The 19,299-nt window shown below is 39.7% G+C and overlaps 1 protein-coding gene across 1 annotated transcript in view; it reads left to right on the top strand.

The window, feature by feature from the left end:
* Positions 1-310: 310 nt before the first annotated feature.
* LOC131859067 (uncharacterized) overlaps positions 311-19,299 on the top strand; it is a 57,581-nt gene continuing 38,592 nt past the window's right edge. Inside the window, exon 1 of the mRNA XM_059212589.1 lies at positions 311-419. Within this exon, the coding sequence (XP_059068572.1) occupies positions 311-419 (109 nt within the window). The remainder of the gene's footprint in view (positions 420-19,299) is intronic.

The raw sequence follows: 19,299 nt of genomic DNA, 5'->3' as shown, positions 1-19,299 counted from the left end.
GAAACCTCCAAGAAAAGACAGTCAATTGTTAGATATTATATCTTTTTAAGGAAGATATTTTCCTTGTGACTTTGTTGGACTGATCTAAACATTTTTGGAGTAATATAACTTGTATTTCCCAAAAAAAGAAAATATAAAAAAGATATTAATAGTTGAAACTATTAATATCATTGTATATTTGATTTCACTTTTATGTCTGGTGATTGTTCATGTATTGGTAAATGATATAATTAGGGGTAACATGATTAGGATAATTAGTATATCTTTAGCTTTCATGGTGTATTTTCTCATTTTATTTAGTTATTGTGTGATGGAACAGGGTTGTATGTATATTGTTGAATCATTCAAGGTTTATTGGGCAAGCTGTGTCAAAGGCATTCATACAGGACAAATGGTTCTGTGCCTGGTTGAAGCTGTTGGTAAGAATTATTTTGCAACCAAATAACTCAGGTTCAAAAGGTATTACAGTCTGTGTTTGCAGTGGCCTGCTATTAGTGAACTATTTAATTTTGTGTCATGACAACTATCTAGTTAAGATTTCTTGTATATCACATGGCTTGGCAAGTAACCACCTACATTAGGTTCCATATCCATTGTGAGACAAGTCACAACTGTTAAAAATAAGTTTGCTAAGTTGTGTTGAATAAATTGTTAGTTTTATCAAATGCCTGCTGCACACAACAGTTTGTTTTGGTTTGAATGTTTATAGAATACATGCAAAATAGCTCAAGTTACTGCTCCTTTCATTATTTTTGCCATGATTTTAATATCAATGCTCACTATACCTTTTTATGTTCTATTTGATTTAAAATACATTCTCTTTGTTGCTTTGTGTTTCAAAAATGTGTATTTACTATTTATATTGGTTCTAATGTTGTCATTTGAGTGGCTGAAGTAGAAAAAAAACATAAATAGCATATTTTTTTTGGTAATTATGGGCCTTTTCATGTCCAATTCAATTTGAATGCAGTAGTGTGTTGGTTCCTCTTTCATGATGTTCACTACAAAAAGGCATTGTTTATTAATTCCAAATGGTGGCCTTGTATACAAAGTCATACTAGTCCTTATCATGCAATGGTATAACAAATATTTGTGTGTTGATATGTTGGAGAATGAAGCAAGAAGTATCAAAATGCTTTGCATAGGCATGCTTCCTATAGGGGCCTCATAATTATACAAAATCATGAAATTATATAGTTGACATCTATGCATCCTAACTTAGAGAAACTTTTCTATAATTAGCTTTTGTCTTATAAGTGTTAACTAAATGAACCATATAATTATGCTTATACTACAAGCTATGGAGAGCGGGAAGAGCGACATGTTTGAACGGGCATTGAGCAGGAGTGAGGAGTGCTTAGAAGGAGGGGACAATGAGCATAGCGGTGATGAGGACTCTATTTATGACAATTGGGGTAATCCTCCAGCTATTGAAGACATTAAACTATTAGATCTCTGGTTAAATGCTTGCATAAGTGTTGGCTCTATTGCTTCCAAAAAGTTTGTGCATTCCTCGGGAGTTCTAGAGGACTAGTTTTTGGGCTTTTTTGGCTCCTCTAGTTTGGGCCTTAAGAGAGGTTTCCTCTTCTCTCCTTGCCCTACAAATAATAATGTGTTATGTGAGGTGGGTTCAAGTTCTGATGGGAGCTCGCCACCTTTGGCTGCTTTTGGTGTGGCCCTAGAATTGTTGCCTTTGCTTGTTGTTGGTTTGGCCCCTTCTATTCTAGTGGTGGCATATCTTGGTGGGTTGGACTCGAGAATCTTTGTGGCTCAACGTTCAGATGTGCCCCATGTCCTTATTGCTTCTCGTGTGATTGGTCCTATGTCTCCCCATTCTCAAGGGGTTGCTTCCTCCTAGCACTGTTCCTTCTTCAATGTTTTCATAGGGAAGAAGTATTAATATTCCTAACAAAATTATTGATGGGTCAGCCTCCAAGTGGGTAAAGGCAAGTGACAAAAGTGTCATCTCTTGCACATATATATTGCTTGTTCCATGTAATGAGTAACATGATGGTAAAGTTGTCTTGAAATGCATAGATTTATGCAAATATTGGTAGCTTCAAATGAAGGTCAAGGATTTTTAGATAATCCTGAAATTTTTTGAGACAAATCTGATGTCAGCTTTGTGATGGGATATATCAAATATAAACTTGAAGAGGTAAGAAATAATTTTCATAACCATACATTGAATGATGTAATGCGTTTGCATAATCAAGAACTATAGGTGGAACAAGAGTATCTACTAGAAACATAAATATTGGTTGCTTTGCTCAAATTTTTTGTAGCTAAGGAAGGACTATTGATGGAGGAGGAATTTGATGTTATACAAGTCTTGCATATATTCTCCAACGAGGATAAGTCACACAAATACCTCAAGAGGAAAATTATAAACAAGAAGTCGTCAAATACATCAGAGAGCATGATGATAATATCCAAATGTTCTTTTTGTCATTTGAAGGGTTGTTTGAAGAGCTTGCATCAAATATAATAGAAGAAGAGAGAACCATCTTCTCTCAATTGATTACAACTTCAAATTTCAAAGTTTCTAGAAGAACTCATGATAAAAAAATCTCATTTGGTATTAGTGGAAGAGACAAAGACTTGGTAATCAAGGGTTAGTGTTTTTGTTCAGGACATGAAAGAAGCATCATAGTTAGATCAAAAACAAGATTTTATTTTTATTGAAGATAATTTAGCCTTTGATGCATTCATCAGATCAAAAGTCCATGTTCAAGATTCACTACCAAATATTGATAGTTTTTTGCAGCACCTCGAGAGCGAGTCCTCAGTCAAGGACACTTATTTTTATTTTTGACTCATCCTCATCTTCATCTTCAACACATCCTACCCATGACAATGGAGGTGTCCAAGATCTAACAATTTTCAATGAACTTATGCTAGGAAAGGTTGTAGTAGAATATATGATAATGCTATATTAATGATGAACCTTCAAGGCTTCTATGTAAGTAGATATAGGTACAAAGAAGATCATGGAACATTCATTTATGAACAATGAAGATGATGGTATTGAAAAATTAGAAACTTTCGATGAGTTTATGGTAAAATTTGTTGATGCTATATGTGAAGGGAATCAAATTAATGATAGAGCGAATGCCAAAATTGAAGGATGTCAAGAAGATATCAAGGAAGATGAACCAGAAACAATAGAAGATCATGTTCCCTTTCCTACTTTTATATCAGAAGATGATGGATGGCAAAATTTTCTACTAGAAGATGATATTGTTTAGCATGTTTACTTTGAGAACAATTTGTTGCTATAAGATCCAAACCTTGATGGTTCTTTTTAGATTCAAACATTGAATTTGGTCAGCCAAAGGATCAATTGATAAAGATGGTCATTAGTATTCCCACCACGAGATACCACACTAATATCAATTGTGGACTTGTAAGTCGAGTTGGTGGGTGAGATTTTCTTTCAATACCTCTAGCCTTTTCTAGAGTTTGATAGTTAGATTGAGTTCAAGATTGCATATGTTGAAGAGATAGGTGGAGAGGATCAATCTAGACATGTGGTGACTACTATGCCACAAGACCTCGCTAGATACCTTCTGAAGAAGATCACTGTTGTGCGTTGCACACGCTCCCTGTCGCCGATAGGTTCCCCCTTCCTGTTTTTGAGCCTTTCGTTCTCGCCCTGTTGAGTTTCACGCAGTGTTTCGCGTCCTTTCGAGCAGGCCCGCGACTGGTCAGTGAAGTGGTGATGTCAATGGAAAGAGCCGATGAGTCCATCAGGCTAGTCTAGCCCTCGGGCATGAATGCCAAGAGTTTGTTCAAAATTGTGAAATCGCCTTGAGTGGGCGTAAGATGATTGAGGATGGCGAAGCCCGCCAAGCAAGAGTAGTGCATCTGAAGGTCACACGAGGACCCAAAATTGTCATTTTTCACCTGAGAGCGATGAGATAGATTGCATAAGGTTTGTCCTTGCGATGTTTATGAGATTTGAATAAAGGATGATTTTCGCCTACTGATGAAGGAGCGACTTTCCTGGCCAAAATGCTAAGGTTGCAAAGCTTGCCCAAGTGCCCAAGCTCGCGCTTCTCGAGGAGAAAGTTTAAATCGCCAACATCGCTCTAGGAGTAAAATTGTGGACTTTCAGGTCAAATTAAGAGAAATTTCAAAATTTGTTGAACTGTAAAAACTGATCCAAGGTCCGAAATTTCGCGTAAACTCCCAAAATTGCCTAAGTCACCGAATTTCGGACCTAGAGGCCAAAAATGTTAAAACTTCACGAGGTTAAAAGATTGCCATAATCGCCCTGGGGGCCGAATTTCAGACCCTGGGGTTAAATTTCAAAAAATTCAAAATTTCCCAAAACTGGCTTAAGGTCCGAAAATGCTTGGAAAATTTGCATAAGACCCCAAATGGTCCGAATTTCACTTAAAGCATCCAATTTCGGACCCTGGGGCCGAAATCCGAAGTTTCATATAAATTTGCAAAAAGGTGGTTTAGGTCCGAAATTCTGGACAAATGGTAAAAACGCCTTAAGCCTCGAAATTCATGAAATTTGCAAAATGGGCCAAATGGTCCGAAATTCGTAAAATTTGCAAAAAGTGTTCAATGGTCCGAAATTCACTTAAGTCCTCCAATTTCGGACCCTGGAGCCGAAATCGAAAAAATGATAAAGTAGCAAAAACATCTAAACACTCCGAAATTTGCGAAATGGGCCAAGTGGTCCGAAATTCTTCGAAATTTGCAAAATAAACAGATGGTCCGAAAATGCCTTTGGGTCACCAAAACGCGAAAACTCCAAAATCGCAAAGGCGTTAAAGTGTGCTAAAACTCCGAAAATCTTCAAACTCGCGAAAGGTGCCTTAGGTCCGAAATTCGCCAAAAGGCGTTGAGCTCCGAAAATCTGTGAAAATTGCGAAGGACACCTTAAGGATCGGAAGTTTGTATAACTTGCAAAAGGCCATGCAGGGTCCGAAAATGCCTCCAGTTCGCCAAAACGTGGAAAGCTCCTAAAATTCCCAAAACGTTTAACACTCCGAAATTCGCCAAAGACACGAAAATCGCGAAAGACGCCATAGCTCCGAGGTTTGTATAGCTTGCAAGAAACGTTAATTAGTCCGAAGTTTGCCCCTAGGGTTAGATAAAACGAAGTTTAAGTTTTGGAAGGGCCTCCATATCACCAAGGTCGCGAGTTGGAAGATAGACACAGGTCGGGCAATTCCTCGGCAGAAGGTCCGAAAATGAGAAGATAAAACGCCATTCAAATTTGAAAACCCTCTCCATACTGCTGAATTTCATGTAAAGGAGGATCACATCCGATTTTGGAAGGGAGACAGAGCCAATTTCGTGCATTTTGCATTCAAGATAAAACACTGCAAACCATTCACATTCAAGTTCAGATTGCCAATTGCCCGAGGTAAAAACCGTTTAACATGATAAATTCCTTTCAAACAGCAACCGCGAAAATTTGAATTAAGAAGATAACCGTTGGAATTCAAAATTTGCAGAGTTGTCCATTCATCTTTATGTAGCGAGGTCAGGCAATTCCTCGTCATCCGTTTTCGTTAGGTAAGTACGCTCTGTCTTTCTTGATCATCTGAAATGCTTATAAATCAAATAGACGTATGTGCGAAATCTGATTAAAATGTTTAAATTTTCGAAATCTGCATCTTTTTCGCTTGTAAAACGTTGTGCAAAGCAGTCAAAATTTAGAATTTGCTCCTAAGGAATAACTAGAAATTGCATTTTCAAACTTAGGAGAATTTTTCGAGCTCTGTCCCTATTGAAAATAAATCCAAAATGCTTAAGTATAAATTCGCGATCAAAAGCTTCATAAATACTTTGGTTCAAATCAATCAAGCTCTTAGCTAGAAATGTCGCTCCGTGTCCAGTCTATATTTTGAATTAATCCTTGAATACTGGAGTATTTTCTATCTAACCCGCCTTACTTCTTTTCTATCACCTCGTAATCCGCATCCGGTTGTGCAGGATAAATGCCTAAATCGGCGGTAGAATCATCAAAGACGCCCGCTGCAGCCGAGACATCGCGAGCACCCAAATCCGATATCTTACGCAAAGTTGAAAGGATGAAGTATCAGTGTCAAAGAGGAGGATTAAGGGAGTCAAAAGTTCAGAGTGTCTGGGACAATATCGGTGATACTGACCTAGGCCATATTGACATTCAGGACTTCAGGAATCGGGTCTTCTCCCCTAATGCATATGGCAAGCCTAGACAGATGGTGGAAAGTGGCATCGCCCAGGCGGCAGGATTTCCTCCAGCAGTACAGAACTATGAGTTAGTGGTAGAGGTTGCCCGGCACTATCAGCCAAATTCCAGATTGGTGCTCCTTGAGAATATGACCATCGCCAACATCACTCCTGAGGCCATCGGCGACGCATTCAACATTCCCTTCCCAAACAATCCCGCAGCCACAACCATAGATGAAGCACAAGGGGCATATGATATGAATCCGGCCGGATGCAAAGCACTGATCAACGAAGAGTGGTACAAGGAGAGAAGGCTTCCAAGCACCAGAATTGTGAAAAAGACCCCAAGAAGTGATTTTCATAGTGAACATGGGGATATGGTCACATTACTTAGCCGAGTTATGGGACTTCCTAAATCCAACTACTTTGAAGAGTGGATGTTCTATTTCACAGAGCAAGTCTTCGTTGGGAAGTCTAAGTTTGACTGGGCCCAGATCATAAGCAACAACATTCACACTCAGCTGATTGAGCTTGAAACCAAGAAATACTTCATTATGACCTCTTATTTGGTCTACATGTTCGCCAAGAACCAGCCGCTGCCAGGTTTGATAATGAAAGGTGAAATCCAGAATGGGTCTGGTCAGGTAAAGGTCTATGATTGTTACCCACAGCTGCATTACCAAGATATAGCTCAGAGAGAAAAGAGCAGCCCAGCTTATGCAGTTGGCCAATATGAGCGCGTCAATGATGCCTTCACAATGCGCTTGGTCAGGCTAATGCAGGGAGGATTACACATAAGGCTCTCAGAGCAAGCTACTATTCTAGTGCAAAGGTATGGAGCCTGGTTCATTCAGTTCCCAAGGTTCTCTTTTATCCGAATAGCGGGCTTTGATGGTGCCCCTCTTTGACTTCCACAGTACCCAACCGACAAAACAATTCTTATAGAGGTCGCAAGGCAGTCACGTCCGGCTGGCATCTTACTCAGAGAACGCAAGAAGGCTGGATTCACGTTCCCCATGATCATAGGTAACCATTATGTCCACCTGAAGACCCCTACCCTAGCAAAGGAATCCCTCGCAGAGCTGGCCTCTTATGGCCTACAGGACCATTTTCTGAGAAAATATTTCGATCACGATAATCTGGCAAAGAGACCCTATGGCAGGCGGTACAGAGCAAATGAATCAGTTGAAGACTATTGGAAGAATTGCTCTGATGACTATGAGGTCCGGAGACGTGAATATTCCAAGCTGAGTGTGCAGCAAATGCGGCTCTTTGAATACCGTCAGGTCCCAGATCAACTCACAGATTCAGGGAACTGCCTCCAGGTCCGAGAATTTGAGGCGGTATAGCATCTTTTGCCAGGTGTTGGTTGGTCCCAGGACCCAATCACTGATTTTGAGGCAGTCATGGCAGCCCCAACAAGATACACAGACCAATGGTTACATCAGCAGATTGAGAGGCTAATTCATGAGGGAGTCCAGTTCACTTACCACCTAATGGGCAGCCTTGATTCTCAGTCTTCCGAAGATGAAGGAACGTCCAGTGCACCCAGAGAAGAAATTGAGAAACCTGCGAAGAGAAAGAAGGCTAGGGCATGCAGAGGGACTCGGACGTCGAAGAGAACGAGAAGGGAAAAGATTCCGATAAGGAGACCAGAGGTCACTTCATCGTCAAAGGACCCTAGTTCGTCCGACGATGTAGTGGAATTAGATTATATACCTGCTCCGCCTTCCCAAAGTGACATTGATGTGTTTGGAACTAATGACCCTCCCACACCCGACATGTTAGAAGCTGAGCTAAGGGCCATTGAATCAACCCAACCAAGTAACCAAATAGAGGAAGGAGAGATTCCATCCATTCAAGGGATCGAGGTGCATGAACCCACCCAACAGAGCCGCCATGAGTTGCTGCTCCACAATACGGCCAAAGATGACTCTACTGTCGAAGGAGAGCAAAGGATAGAGGAGACTCGCGAGCTCGAAAGGATCGAGGAACAACCATCACGTGAAGATACCAAACAACTGTTCAGTGAAATGGGAGAAAGTTCAGCTGCAAGTAAGCAACTTGGCACCTTCCCCACCCCTCCGGTAACAAAACAGCCGCAAATCGGTGACGAGTCGGCTGAAAACCTCAAAGAACAGAATGCAGACTTAACCTTATCGTCAACCCAGACAGTTCCTCAAGAGTGGTTGATTGCCAAAGCCCAGCGCAAGGCCGCCACCAAACCGCCTATTGATCTAGAGGACATTTTCTCACGCATAGACCAAACGAAAGCTAAGGGGAAGAAAAAGCCCAAGGCATATTCTAGAGTGACCAAAGACGAGCAAAGGAACCGCACTCTTCACATTGCCGCCCCACCTGTGGACAAGCCAACAGATCAGATTACACTGGCAGATTATAGCATCACGACTGTCCCCATTGGACGAGCCACTAAGGAGCAAGAAAAAGAAGAATTCAAAGATTCAGTGTAGAATATACTCAGGCAGCTTGAAGAAATAACAGCTGAAAAGAACATGTATTGAGCTCGTGCTGAGCAGGCCGAAGGGTACATCGATCAACTCCTGAGACCATTACACAATGCCTCTGAATCCCACATTCCCCCGATAGCATTGGCACAGAGGACCACAACAGAATTTGAAGGAGTACGGGACACCGCAAGGGCCGTCAAGGAATGGATACAAGGTATCAGAAAAAGGGGAGAACGAATCCTTGAGGAAGTGAAGGAAATGGCTCGCCACCGAGAAAGCACTTTGGTTAAGTTATTAGAGGTAAAGAGGGAATCCCTCCACATCCAAGAAGTGGCTGCCACTACTCTTCCCCTCATGAGCGCTCTTTTCTGGACCCATGCACAGATTCTTGCATTACCCACCATTTTGATAACCCTATGGTATCGCAAGATGTAAAATCACCTGCGGGGATGAGGATATTGTAAAGGAATAAATTAACATAAATAATCCAAAGGAAATATATTTATTTTATTTTAATAAAGGGAATGTTGTTTAAATAACTAATTTTTCAATGGAAAGGTATTTAAATATATTTTCGAATATATTTTGGATATATTTAAAAAAGGAAATTATACATAATGTTTTTTATATATATATTTAAAAAGAAATGTAATTAATAATTTAGTATATTAAAAAGGAAGGAAATATTGTATGAAATATAATTAACACTTAATATATTAAAAAGGAAATAAATTGCAATTTATATATTAACATTTAATACTTAATAAAAAATAAAGCAATCCTAAACAAGCTGGGTGACCCCGCACGAAGTGGTGCATAGGTAACCACAGCCTAAGGCTGCGGTTACCTCCGCACCCCTTCATGCGGAAGGGGGCCCGTGGAGGGGCATAACCCCTCACGGGTATTAAGGGAGGCAGCAATCAAGCTACGGGGGGGAAAAAGAAAGGCAGGAGACTATGGGGAAATAGGAGGAAGGTCAACGGACTGCAAGGAAATAAGAGGAAGGTCAGTGGACTGCAGGAAAATAAAGAGGAGGGTCAACGGACAGCAAGGTAAGGACCCTACCCTATATTAAGTTAAGGTATCATACATAGGGTTTCCTTTATTACTAATATTAATAGTTAGGATTAAGGGTAAAGGTCCATTAATGTTAATTAGTATTAATTAATAAACAAGGGGTAATGGGTAAGACCATTAATAGGTCATGTTCATAATTGTTTAGTGGGAACTTATACACATTGTAAGGCATAACATTCACTAGTTATAACATAGGGAAAAGTAATCTTGTAAATGTCATATACATAAGTTGCATATCAAAAGGGATTTAGGAATACAAGGTATTTTAAGAAACATATTGCAAATGTGAAGGATGAAAATGTCATGTTGATATACATATATAAGTTAATTAAATAATGCATTAGGAGTTCATGTTAACATAAAGGAATATTTATGAACTAAAACTGTTATGCAAATACAAGGCTTGGTTGATTCAAACCAAACCAAGAAGGGAAGGATCGAGTCAATCCCCTTTGAGGACTTGGATGATGAAGGCATTATCCAGGACAAGGAAAGGCAAGGGTCTTCCTTGGCTGGCTTGGGTATAAGAGGTTATACTCAAGACAGGACTCAAAGGTCAGGCCGATCCCTCTTAAGGACTTGGATGATGAAGGCATCATCCAAGGCAAGGAAAGGCAAGGGTCTTCCTTGGAGGGCTTGGGTGTAAGAGGTTACACCCAAGACAAGATTCGAATTCATCTTTGAATTCCTGGAGGGCTTGGAACCAAGGGGTTCCAAGAAGGCGAGCCTCATAGCCGCCTAAGGACATACCTTCGTATGGCATTCGTATCCTTTTTATGAGATTAAAATTATGATTATGTTAATTGAGCATTGAAGTTAAGTTGTAATTTTTTGATTACTTACACATGTATATTTATATGTTTGTGGTGTTCTAACCATTTGTTTTGCAGGTTAATGATCTCTAAATAGTAGGGACATTACAGTGCTATCAGAGCATAATCTTGCCATCCTGTGGGAAACGTTCCTCATTTATGATCACATATCAGAGGAAGAAAGGAACAAAAGCAATGGCTGATCAACTAGTCAAACAGTTCCAGACCTTCATGGAGCAAACCAATGAGAAATTTGAAAGAATGAGCCAGTTAATCCTCCAAAGTACCAACAACAACAATAGAGATATGTCAAACCCTAGAAGAGAGACGCACTCTAATTACGCTGACAACGAACGATCGCCTTAGAGTTCTAGGCAAACAATTCCCGAATTTCTCCCTAGGGAAGAACAGGGGAGGGAGGAGGAGGAACCGACCATACTTGGGTTGGAAGAAATCGCCCAAATTTATGCTAGGTTGGAACCAGAAGTTCAGAGGGTGGTGTCCTTCAGGGATTTCTTTGAGTCCAAGACAAATGAGGGTAGAAGGAAGAAACCAATGTGTAACGACCTCAAAGCTAAAATTAACAAAATGTCCCTACCCTGTTTTAATGGGGCAGGGAAGGATGTGGCCCAAGCTTGGGTACAAAAATTAGACACCTACCTATCATACAGCCCAATGACCGAAGGAGATGCTATAAAATTTGCCATATTACATTTCACCGGCAATGCCCATAATTGGTGGCATAACAGTCTCATTACCCTAGGACACAAAAACGTCTCCACTACAATGAGTTTACCCAAAGGCTCATCAGCCGGTTCGACCAGAAAGATTCTGAATGGTACTTCCAAGAGCTAACACACCTTAAGCAAGTAGGGACCATTGAAGATTATGTAGATCGATTCCAAAACTTGTCAGTAATGGTCCCCGACCTATCCCAGAAAAGGCTTACCTACATGTTTTTAGAAGGGTTGAAGAACCCCATTAAGAATTTTGTTAAATCCTTAGAACCACAAAACTTAGGAGAAGCCATTAAGAAAACCAGGATGGTCGAATTTAATGTCCCCAAGAATACCTCAACCAAAACTCCGCACAAGAACGAGGGACCCCAGAGAGACTGCCGAGAAAAACCTTGCCACTTGTGCAAAAAACCTTGGAGCTTTAATCACCAATGCAAGGAAAGAGACGAGCTCATGGAGAAAGGGTTATGCTTCAAATGCAAAGCCCCATGGGTGAGAGGCCATGATTGTAAAAGAGGACAGCTAAACAACACAGAAGAAATACAAGAAGAGAAAAGACCTTATAAAAGAACCAGATTTGAAAACAATACACCTAGTACTTTGGCAGTAATCACTCAAGGAAGTGAGAATAGATGTTTCAGAATCAAAGGAACTATCAAGGGGCAGAAAGTGATCGCATTAGTGGACACTGGAGCCTCCCATGACTTCATTAGCAAACATTTAGCAGCAAAGAGACGATTAAAGACCCAAGAATTTGGAGGATTTAAAGTGATCATGGGCAACGGAGTCCTGGACAAGTGCACTCAAATTATACCTCAATTGGAAGTCACCTTGGGAGGACATACCATTACAAGGAACTTCTTTGTGGTAAACCTAGAGAACGATATCATTTTGGGAATGCCATGGATAAATTCATTGGGAAAATTTACCATGGATAGTCCAAACCGAGAGATATGCTTCCAGCATGAAGGAAGGGAGATAACATTGAAGGGGGTGCCCGACGGCTCTCCAAAAATAGTATCATGCAACAAAATGGAGAAAATCCTTAGACACGATCAAGGAGAGTGGGTCACCCAATGTATGATCTTGGACAAATCTCCAACCGAAGGCCAAGACATTCAAAGGGATATACAACCTATCCTTAGAAGACACAAAAGGGTCTTCGAGGACATTCCCCCGGGTTACCCCAAAAAAGGGGATTTGAGCACTCCATTGAATTAGAGGAAGGAGCAAAACCTGTCATTACCACTCCCTACTGCCACCCACACAAATTCAAAGAGGAGATTGAAAAAAACATAAAGGAATTATTAGAAATGGGACACATCCAACCAAGCAGCAGTCCTTTTGCTTCATCAGTAGTATTGGTTAAGAAGAAAGACGGAACTATGAGAATGTGCATAGATTACCGAGCCTTGAATAAGAAGACTATAAAAAACAGGTACCCTATCCCAAGGATTGATGAACTCATGGATGAACTCCATGGAGCAAAATACTTCTCTAAAATCAATCTAAGGTCAGGATATCATCAGATTAGAATGAGGGAAGAGGATGTTCCCAAAACAGCATTCAGATGTCACTATGGACATTTCGAATTTTTGGTCATGCTGTTTGGTCTCACCAACGCTCCAGCCACCTTTCAGTCTTGTATGAATCATACGTTCAGGCAACAGTTGAGGAAATTTCTTCTAATATTCTTTGATGACATACTCATTTACAGCAAAACATGGGAAGAACACCTCCTGCACATCGAAGAGGTATTAAACATCTTGGAGTCTAAATCATTATATGCTAAAGCCTCCAAATGTGAATTTGGGATGAAAGAAATCATTTACCTGGGACACAAAATTAGTGAAGCAAGAGTAAGTGTAGATGAAGAGAAGATCAAAGCCATCAAGGAATGGCTCACCCCTAGGACCTTAACACAATTAAGGGGATTTGTGGGACTTTGCAGCTACTATAGACGCTTTGTAAAAGGGTTCTCCAAAATTGCAACATCCCTTACAGATCTAACAAAGAAAGGGGCTTTTGCATGGAATGACCAGGCCCAACAGGCCTTTGAACAACTCAAAATCACCATGAGCACTTGTCCAGTATTAGCCATTCCCGACTTCTCTATACCTTTTGAACTACAATGTGATGCATCGGGGGAGGGAATTGGGGCCGTACTCATGCAAAAAAAACACCCCATAGCTTTTGAGAGTCGTAAACTTACCGTAGCAGAAAAACTCTATTCTATCTATGACAAAGAAATGCTAGCCATAATGCACACCTTGGCCAAGTTTCGCCAATACCTTGTCTGTGGGAGATTTGGTGTGAAAACTGATCATAACAGTCTACGCTTCTTCCTGAGCCAGAAGGACCTTAATGATAGACAACAAAAATAGGTGAGCAAAATACAAGCCTACGACTTTGATATAGAATATGTGAAAGGGGTAAATAACGTGGCGGCAAATGCACTATCCCGACGGATTCACCTCAACGTCATCACCAGTATCTCAAAGGACTGGAAAGAAGAGATCCTTAATGAATATAACCAAGATCCACAAACAAAGGAAATCTTGGCGGAAAATCTTCCAAATGAAGATTTTAAAGTTAAAGGAAATCTCATCTTGTATAAAGGAAGAATATACTTGAGTCCTCAGACTCGATTCAAAAGCAAAACTCTCAAAGAATTTCATGATAACCCCTTAGCAAGACACCCGGGGTACTACAAAACTTATAAACACATTAGGAAACGATATGCATGGAAAGACCAGAAAAGGGATGTCCAAAAATATATACAAGAGTGCCTAACATGTCAGCGCAATAAAACTGAACTCACCCACCCCGCTAGGTTACTTCAGCCACTACCTATTCCTAATAAAAAATGGGAGAGTATTTCTATGGATTTCATAACAGGGTTGCCAAGGACGCAAGGGAAGGATAGCATTTTTGTAGTGGTAGACAGACTCACGAAGTATGCCCACTTTCTTGCAGTCTCCACGGAATACAAGGCCTATCAAATAGCAGATCTATTCTTCAAGGAAATTTTCAGACTCCACGGACTCCCTCTAAATATTGTCAATGACAGAGACAACAAGTTTATTAGCCAATTTTGGCAGGAACTCTTCAGAATGGCAGGAACAAACTTGACCCCCAGTACCAGTTACCATCCTCAAACCGATGGACAAACTGAAATAGTAAACAAATGGATAGAGGGCTACCTAAGGAACTATGTTACAGGGCAACAGACTGCTTGGGTTAAGTGGCTACACTTAGGAGAACATTGTTACAACACGACACACCATATGTCAATAAAGATGAGTCCTTTCCAAGCCTTGTACGGTTATGAAGCCACGGGCTTTGGGGAACTAATAACCCAAGAGAGCAAATTACCAAAAGCACAAAACTTTGTGCAACAGAGCAGAGACATCATGAAGACCTTGAAGGAGAATTTACATCAAGCTCAAAACCAACAAAAGATCTATGCTGACAAGAAGTGTATAGAACGGTCATTTGAGGTTGGAGATTTGGTGTTTCTAAGATTGCAACCCTATAAGCAATCATCCCTCAAAAAGAATGGGACTGAAAAATTGAAACCCCGATTCTATGGACCCTACAAGGTAATTCGGAGGATCGGAGAAGTAGCATATGAGATTGAACTTCCCAAAAGTAGTAAAATCCATAATGTGTTCCATGTTTCCCGACTTAAGAAAGTACTCGGACAACACTTGGTCCCTTGCAGTGAACTACCTCCTCTAGATGATGAAGGGAAACTCACATTGTACCCAGAGATCATTCTAGATACGTGGAAAAGAGAACTCAGGAACCGGACCATTACCGAACACCTGATAAAATGGAGGAATCTCCTAGATGAGGATGCCACTTGGGAAAGAGAGGAGGATCTAAAGATGCTTGAGGACAAGCAAAATTGAGACGGAGGGACTGTGATAACCCTACGGTATCGCAAGATGTAAAATCACTTGCGGGGATGAGGATATTGTAAAGGAATAAATTAACATAAATAATCCAAAGGAAATATATTTATTTTATTTTAATAAAGAGAATGTTGTTTAAATAACTAATATTTCAATGGAAAGGTATTCAAATATATTTTCGAATTTATTTTGGATATATTTAAAAAAAGAAATTATACATAATATTTTTTATATATATATTTAAAAAGGAATGTAATTAATAATTTAGTATATTAAAAAGGAAGGAAATATTGTATGAAATATAATTAACACTTAATATATTAAAAAGGAAATAAATTGCAATTTATATATTAACATTTAATACTTAATAAAAAATAAAGCAATCCTAAACAGGCTGGGTGACCCCACACGAAGTGGTGCGTAGGTAACCACAGCCTAAGGCTGCGGTTACCTCCGCACCCCTTCATGCGGAAGGGGGCCCGTGGAGGGGCACAACCCCTCACGGGTATTAAGGGAGGCAGCAATCAAGCTATGGGGGGGAAAAAGAAAGGTAGGAGACTACGGGGAAATAGGAGGAAGGTCAGCGGACTGCAGGGAAATAAGAGGAAGGTCAGCGGACTGCAGGAAAATAAAGAGGAGGGTCAGCGGACAGCAAGGTAAGGACCCTACCCAATATTAAGTTAAGGTATAATACATAGGGTTTCCTTTATTACTAATATTAATAGTTAGGATTAAGGGTAAAGGTCCATTAATGTTAATTAGTATTAATTAATAAACAAGGGGTAACGGGCAAGACCATTAATAGGTCATGTTCATAATTGTTTAGTGGGAACTTATACACATTGTAAGGTATAACATTCACTAGTTATAACATAGGGAAAAGTAATCTTGTAAATGTCATATACATAAGCTGCATATCAAAAGGGATTTAGGAATACAAGGTATTTTAAGAAACATATTGCAAATGTGAAGGATGAAAATGTCATGTTGATATACATATATAAGTTAATTAAATAATGCATTAGGAGTTCATGTTAACATAAAGGAATATTTATGAACTAAAAATGTTATGCAAATACAAGGCTTGGTTGATTCAAACCCAACCAAGAAGGGAAGGATCGAGTCAATCCCTTTTGAGGACTTGGATGATGAAGGCATTATCCAAGACAAGGAAAGGCAAGGGTCTTCCTTGGCTGGCTTGGGCATAAGAGGTTATACTCAAGACAAGACTCAAAGGTCAGGCCGATCCCTCTTAAGGACTTGGATGATGAAGGCATCATCCAAGGCAAGGAAAGGCAAGGGTCTTCCTTGGAAGGCTTGGGTGTAAGAGGACAGGATTTGAATTCATCCTTGAAATCCTGGAGGGCTTGGAACCAAGGGGTTCCAAGAAGGTGAGCCTCATAGCCGCCTAAGGACATACCTTTGTATGGCATTCGTATCTTTTTTATTAGATTAAAATTATGATTATGTTAATTGAGCATTGAAGTTAAGTTGTAATTTTTTGATTACTTACACATGTATATTTATATGTTTGTGGTGTTCTAACCATCTGTTTTGCAGGTTAATGATCTCTAAATAGTAGGGACATTACAGCCATCCTAGATCCTCATAACATCAGCACTCTTAAGGAATGGTACTGGACTATCAACATGAAGAATGATGCGAAGGAAATCATTGATAGAGAACACAATGCATGCGAGGTAATTCTGAAAACCATGCAGGAACTTGGCAAGATAATCCTTCGATCAATGGTTTCGGGATGGGTAAATGACAAATCCGATGAAGTGATACCGCCAGACTGGGAGGAGAGATTGGGAACAGATAAGATCACTTATTCCATTAAGGACCTAGGCTTCGTCGGTCAATTCCACTCGGACATGTTGTGCTTTGAGCATAATCGTTCCAGTTGGCAAGATGGTCTGAAGCAGGTAGACCAATACCTCGAAGGCATGCAATATAAAATTCGCCATCCTCCTATGCCTCTATTCAGTCTGCTTTTCAAATTATGCATCAGGTTCCAGGAATATGTTCGTGAGGAATGTGCAGCAGGTCGTGATCTATGGCGGGAATATTTGGATGGTGAAGATGAATTTCTAGAAAAGGAATCTAGAGCTGGAAAAGAAAAAGTGATTTCTTAAAAGTGCTTTTTTCTCTCTAAGTCTTAAAAGTGCACTTTTGCATCAAAAGGTGACATTTGACTTTTAGTCAACAAAATGTAAAACTTTATGTGGGCACCTTTTTGGATTATTTCTGAAATTGCTATAATCACCTTTTTGGGTAGTTATTGCTCCTTTTGGGGTGGTTGTTGATATTTGCCTCCCATTTATGGGTATGGACAACCATGCTTTATGGATGAATCTGGGCCACTTGTTTAGATTAGATCTGGGCCATTCATCCTTTTTTGAAGCCTATTTAAGGGACTGGTTTTCCCTCATTTTGTAAGAAGTTCTTGGATTGTTGCAAAAGCTTTGGCGAAATTTACAGGAATTAATGCAAAGATTAAGACTGTTTTCAAGTTTCCTTGTGAGTGCATGGTCTCCTTCTTCACTTAATTTAGAAATCTTTCATTTATGTTTATTTCCTTTACATAGCATTTTCAAGCAAACATCCTGATAGAATCCTCACAGTTCACACCATTAGGGAATGGCTGATTGCCTTTCTCTATGCATGGTTAATCTGAACCTTTTATATGCTTAAGTTCGGTTATTGAATACTCACTATGAATGTAAAGTTCTGATGTCGTATTTGATAACATGAAAAATCTTATTTTCCTTTGAAGATTGCACTAGATTTATGCAAACACTGTGCTTGAGTAGCTGGTAATGCTTTAGTCTTGTTATTTGGAGGCTTCCGTCTATTTGATGAAACTGTTATCTTAGTTAGAATTTACATTTCATGTATCTCTCTCTCCCTGTCATAACCCCACATTTTTGTAATTATTTAATAAAAGATAACATTTATACCTTCCATTATTTAATCGGAAATGACTCCTTTTATATTAATATAATGATCATGTTTTAATTATTAACTCTTAATTTAACTTTACCGTAAAATGTTGTTAATTGAATATATAATTATTGATACATAACATTTACCATATAATGTGTTACCGAGCGTATTGCACCCAGCAATCACATTGTATGTGATGCGGTGCATATAGTTTAAGGCGCCAAAAGGAGTTTCGGGTGGACCAGGGAGCGGTGACTCCAACAATCACCACCGCTCACTCCTCCCTCAGCAGTCACGACCCATGGTTGGATCCGCCCCAACCCCCCCCGCTGGTATTAAAAGCATAACTCGAGGGGAAGAGGGGGAAGAAAAAAAGGTACGCAGGAGATAGGATGGGGTGAAGGATAACGTCAAAAGCGGAAGGGACACAGGTAAGTCACTTAGCCGCCAATATTAATTCTGCAGTAAGGTTATTTATAAATCAGTAGGGTTACATACCAAGGGTAGATGTTCATCAAAATCATCAGTACATAAATGTATGTAGTTTATTTAATTCAGTACATAGCATATACATAGATGTGGCTGGAATACAATTGTATAGAGACTAATATAATGAAAATCAATATAATATATTAACATATAATATGTGTATATATATATATATATATATATATATACGGGTATACAATGTTAATGAACCTCCATGTGCTAAATTAACTAATAAATAGATTACAACTACAAATTGAGAAATAAACAACATTATTCAATTAAGGACTAGTAGGAATGAATTAAGATATTACCATGTTAATGAATGAGGCAATTGCATATCCAAACCCAATGAGATTTATGAAGAATAGAGTAACAAGGATAGCAGGAACTAGGCCTCTGTCAGGTAGGCCACCCACTGCGGATGACTAAAGGTCTGCCGACGGTTGGGCCAAGGGGGAGTGTACCGCCCTTGGGCCTGATAAGCGCTACGGGCATCCTATTGCAGCTAGACCTCTTGATCTCATTAGGAACTAAATATGGGAATTGACTTATTGATAACAAGTGACCTTAAGAGAATTTGCTAATTACACTCTAGGTAAATCATTCATATCAAAATCAATTGTTGAAATACATTGTTTATATGTTTTTTTTAGATTGCGGATTTGGGGACATT

The sequence above is a fragment of the Cryptomeria japonica genome, chromosome 10 (assembly GCF_030272615.1).
Source record: "Cryptomeria japonica chromosome 10, Sugi_1.0, whole genome shotgun sequence".
Taxonomy (NCBI): domain Eukaryota; kingdom Viridiplantae; phylum Streptophyta; class Pinopsida; order Cupressales; family Cupressaceae; genus Cryptomeria; species Cryptomeria japonica.
Note: the sequence above shows the minus strand (reverse complement) of the source record. Positions and strands in the feature narration are given on the sequence as shown.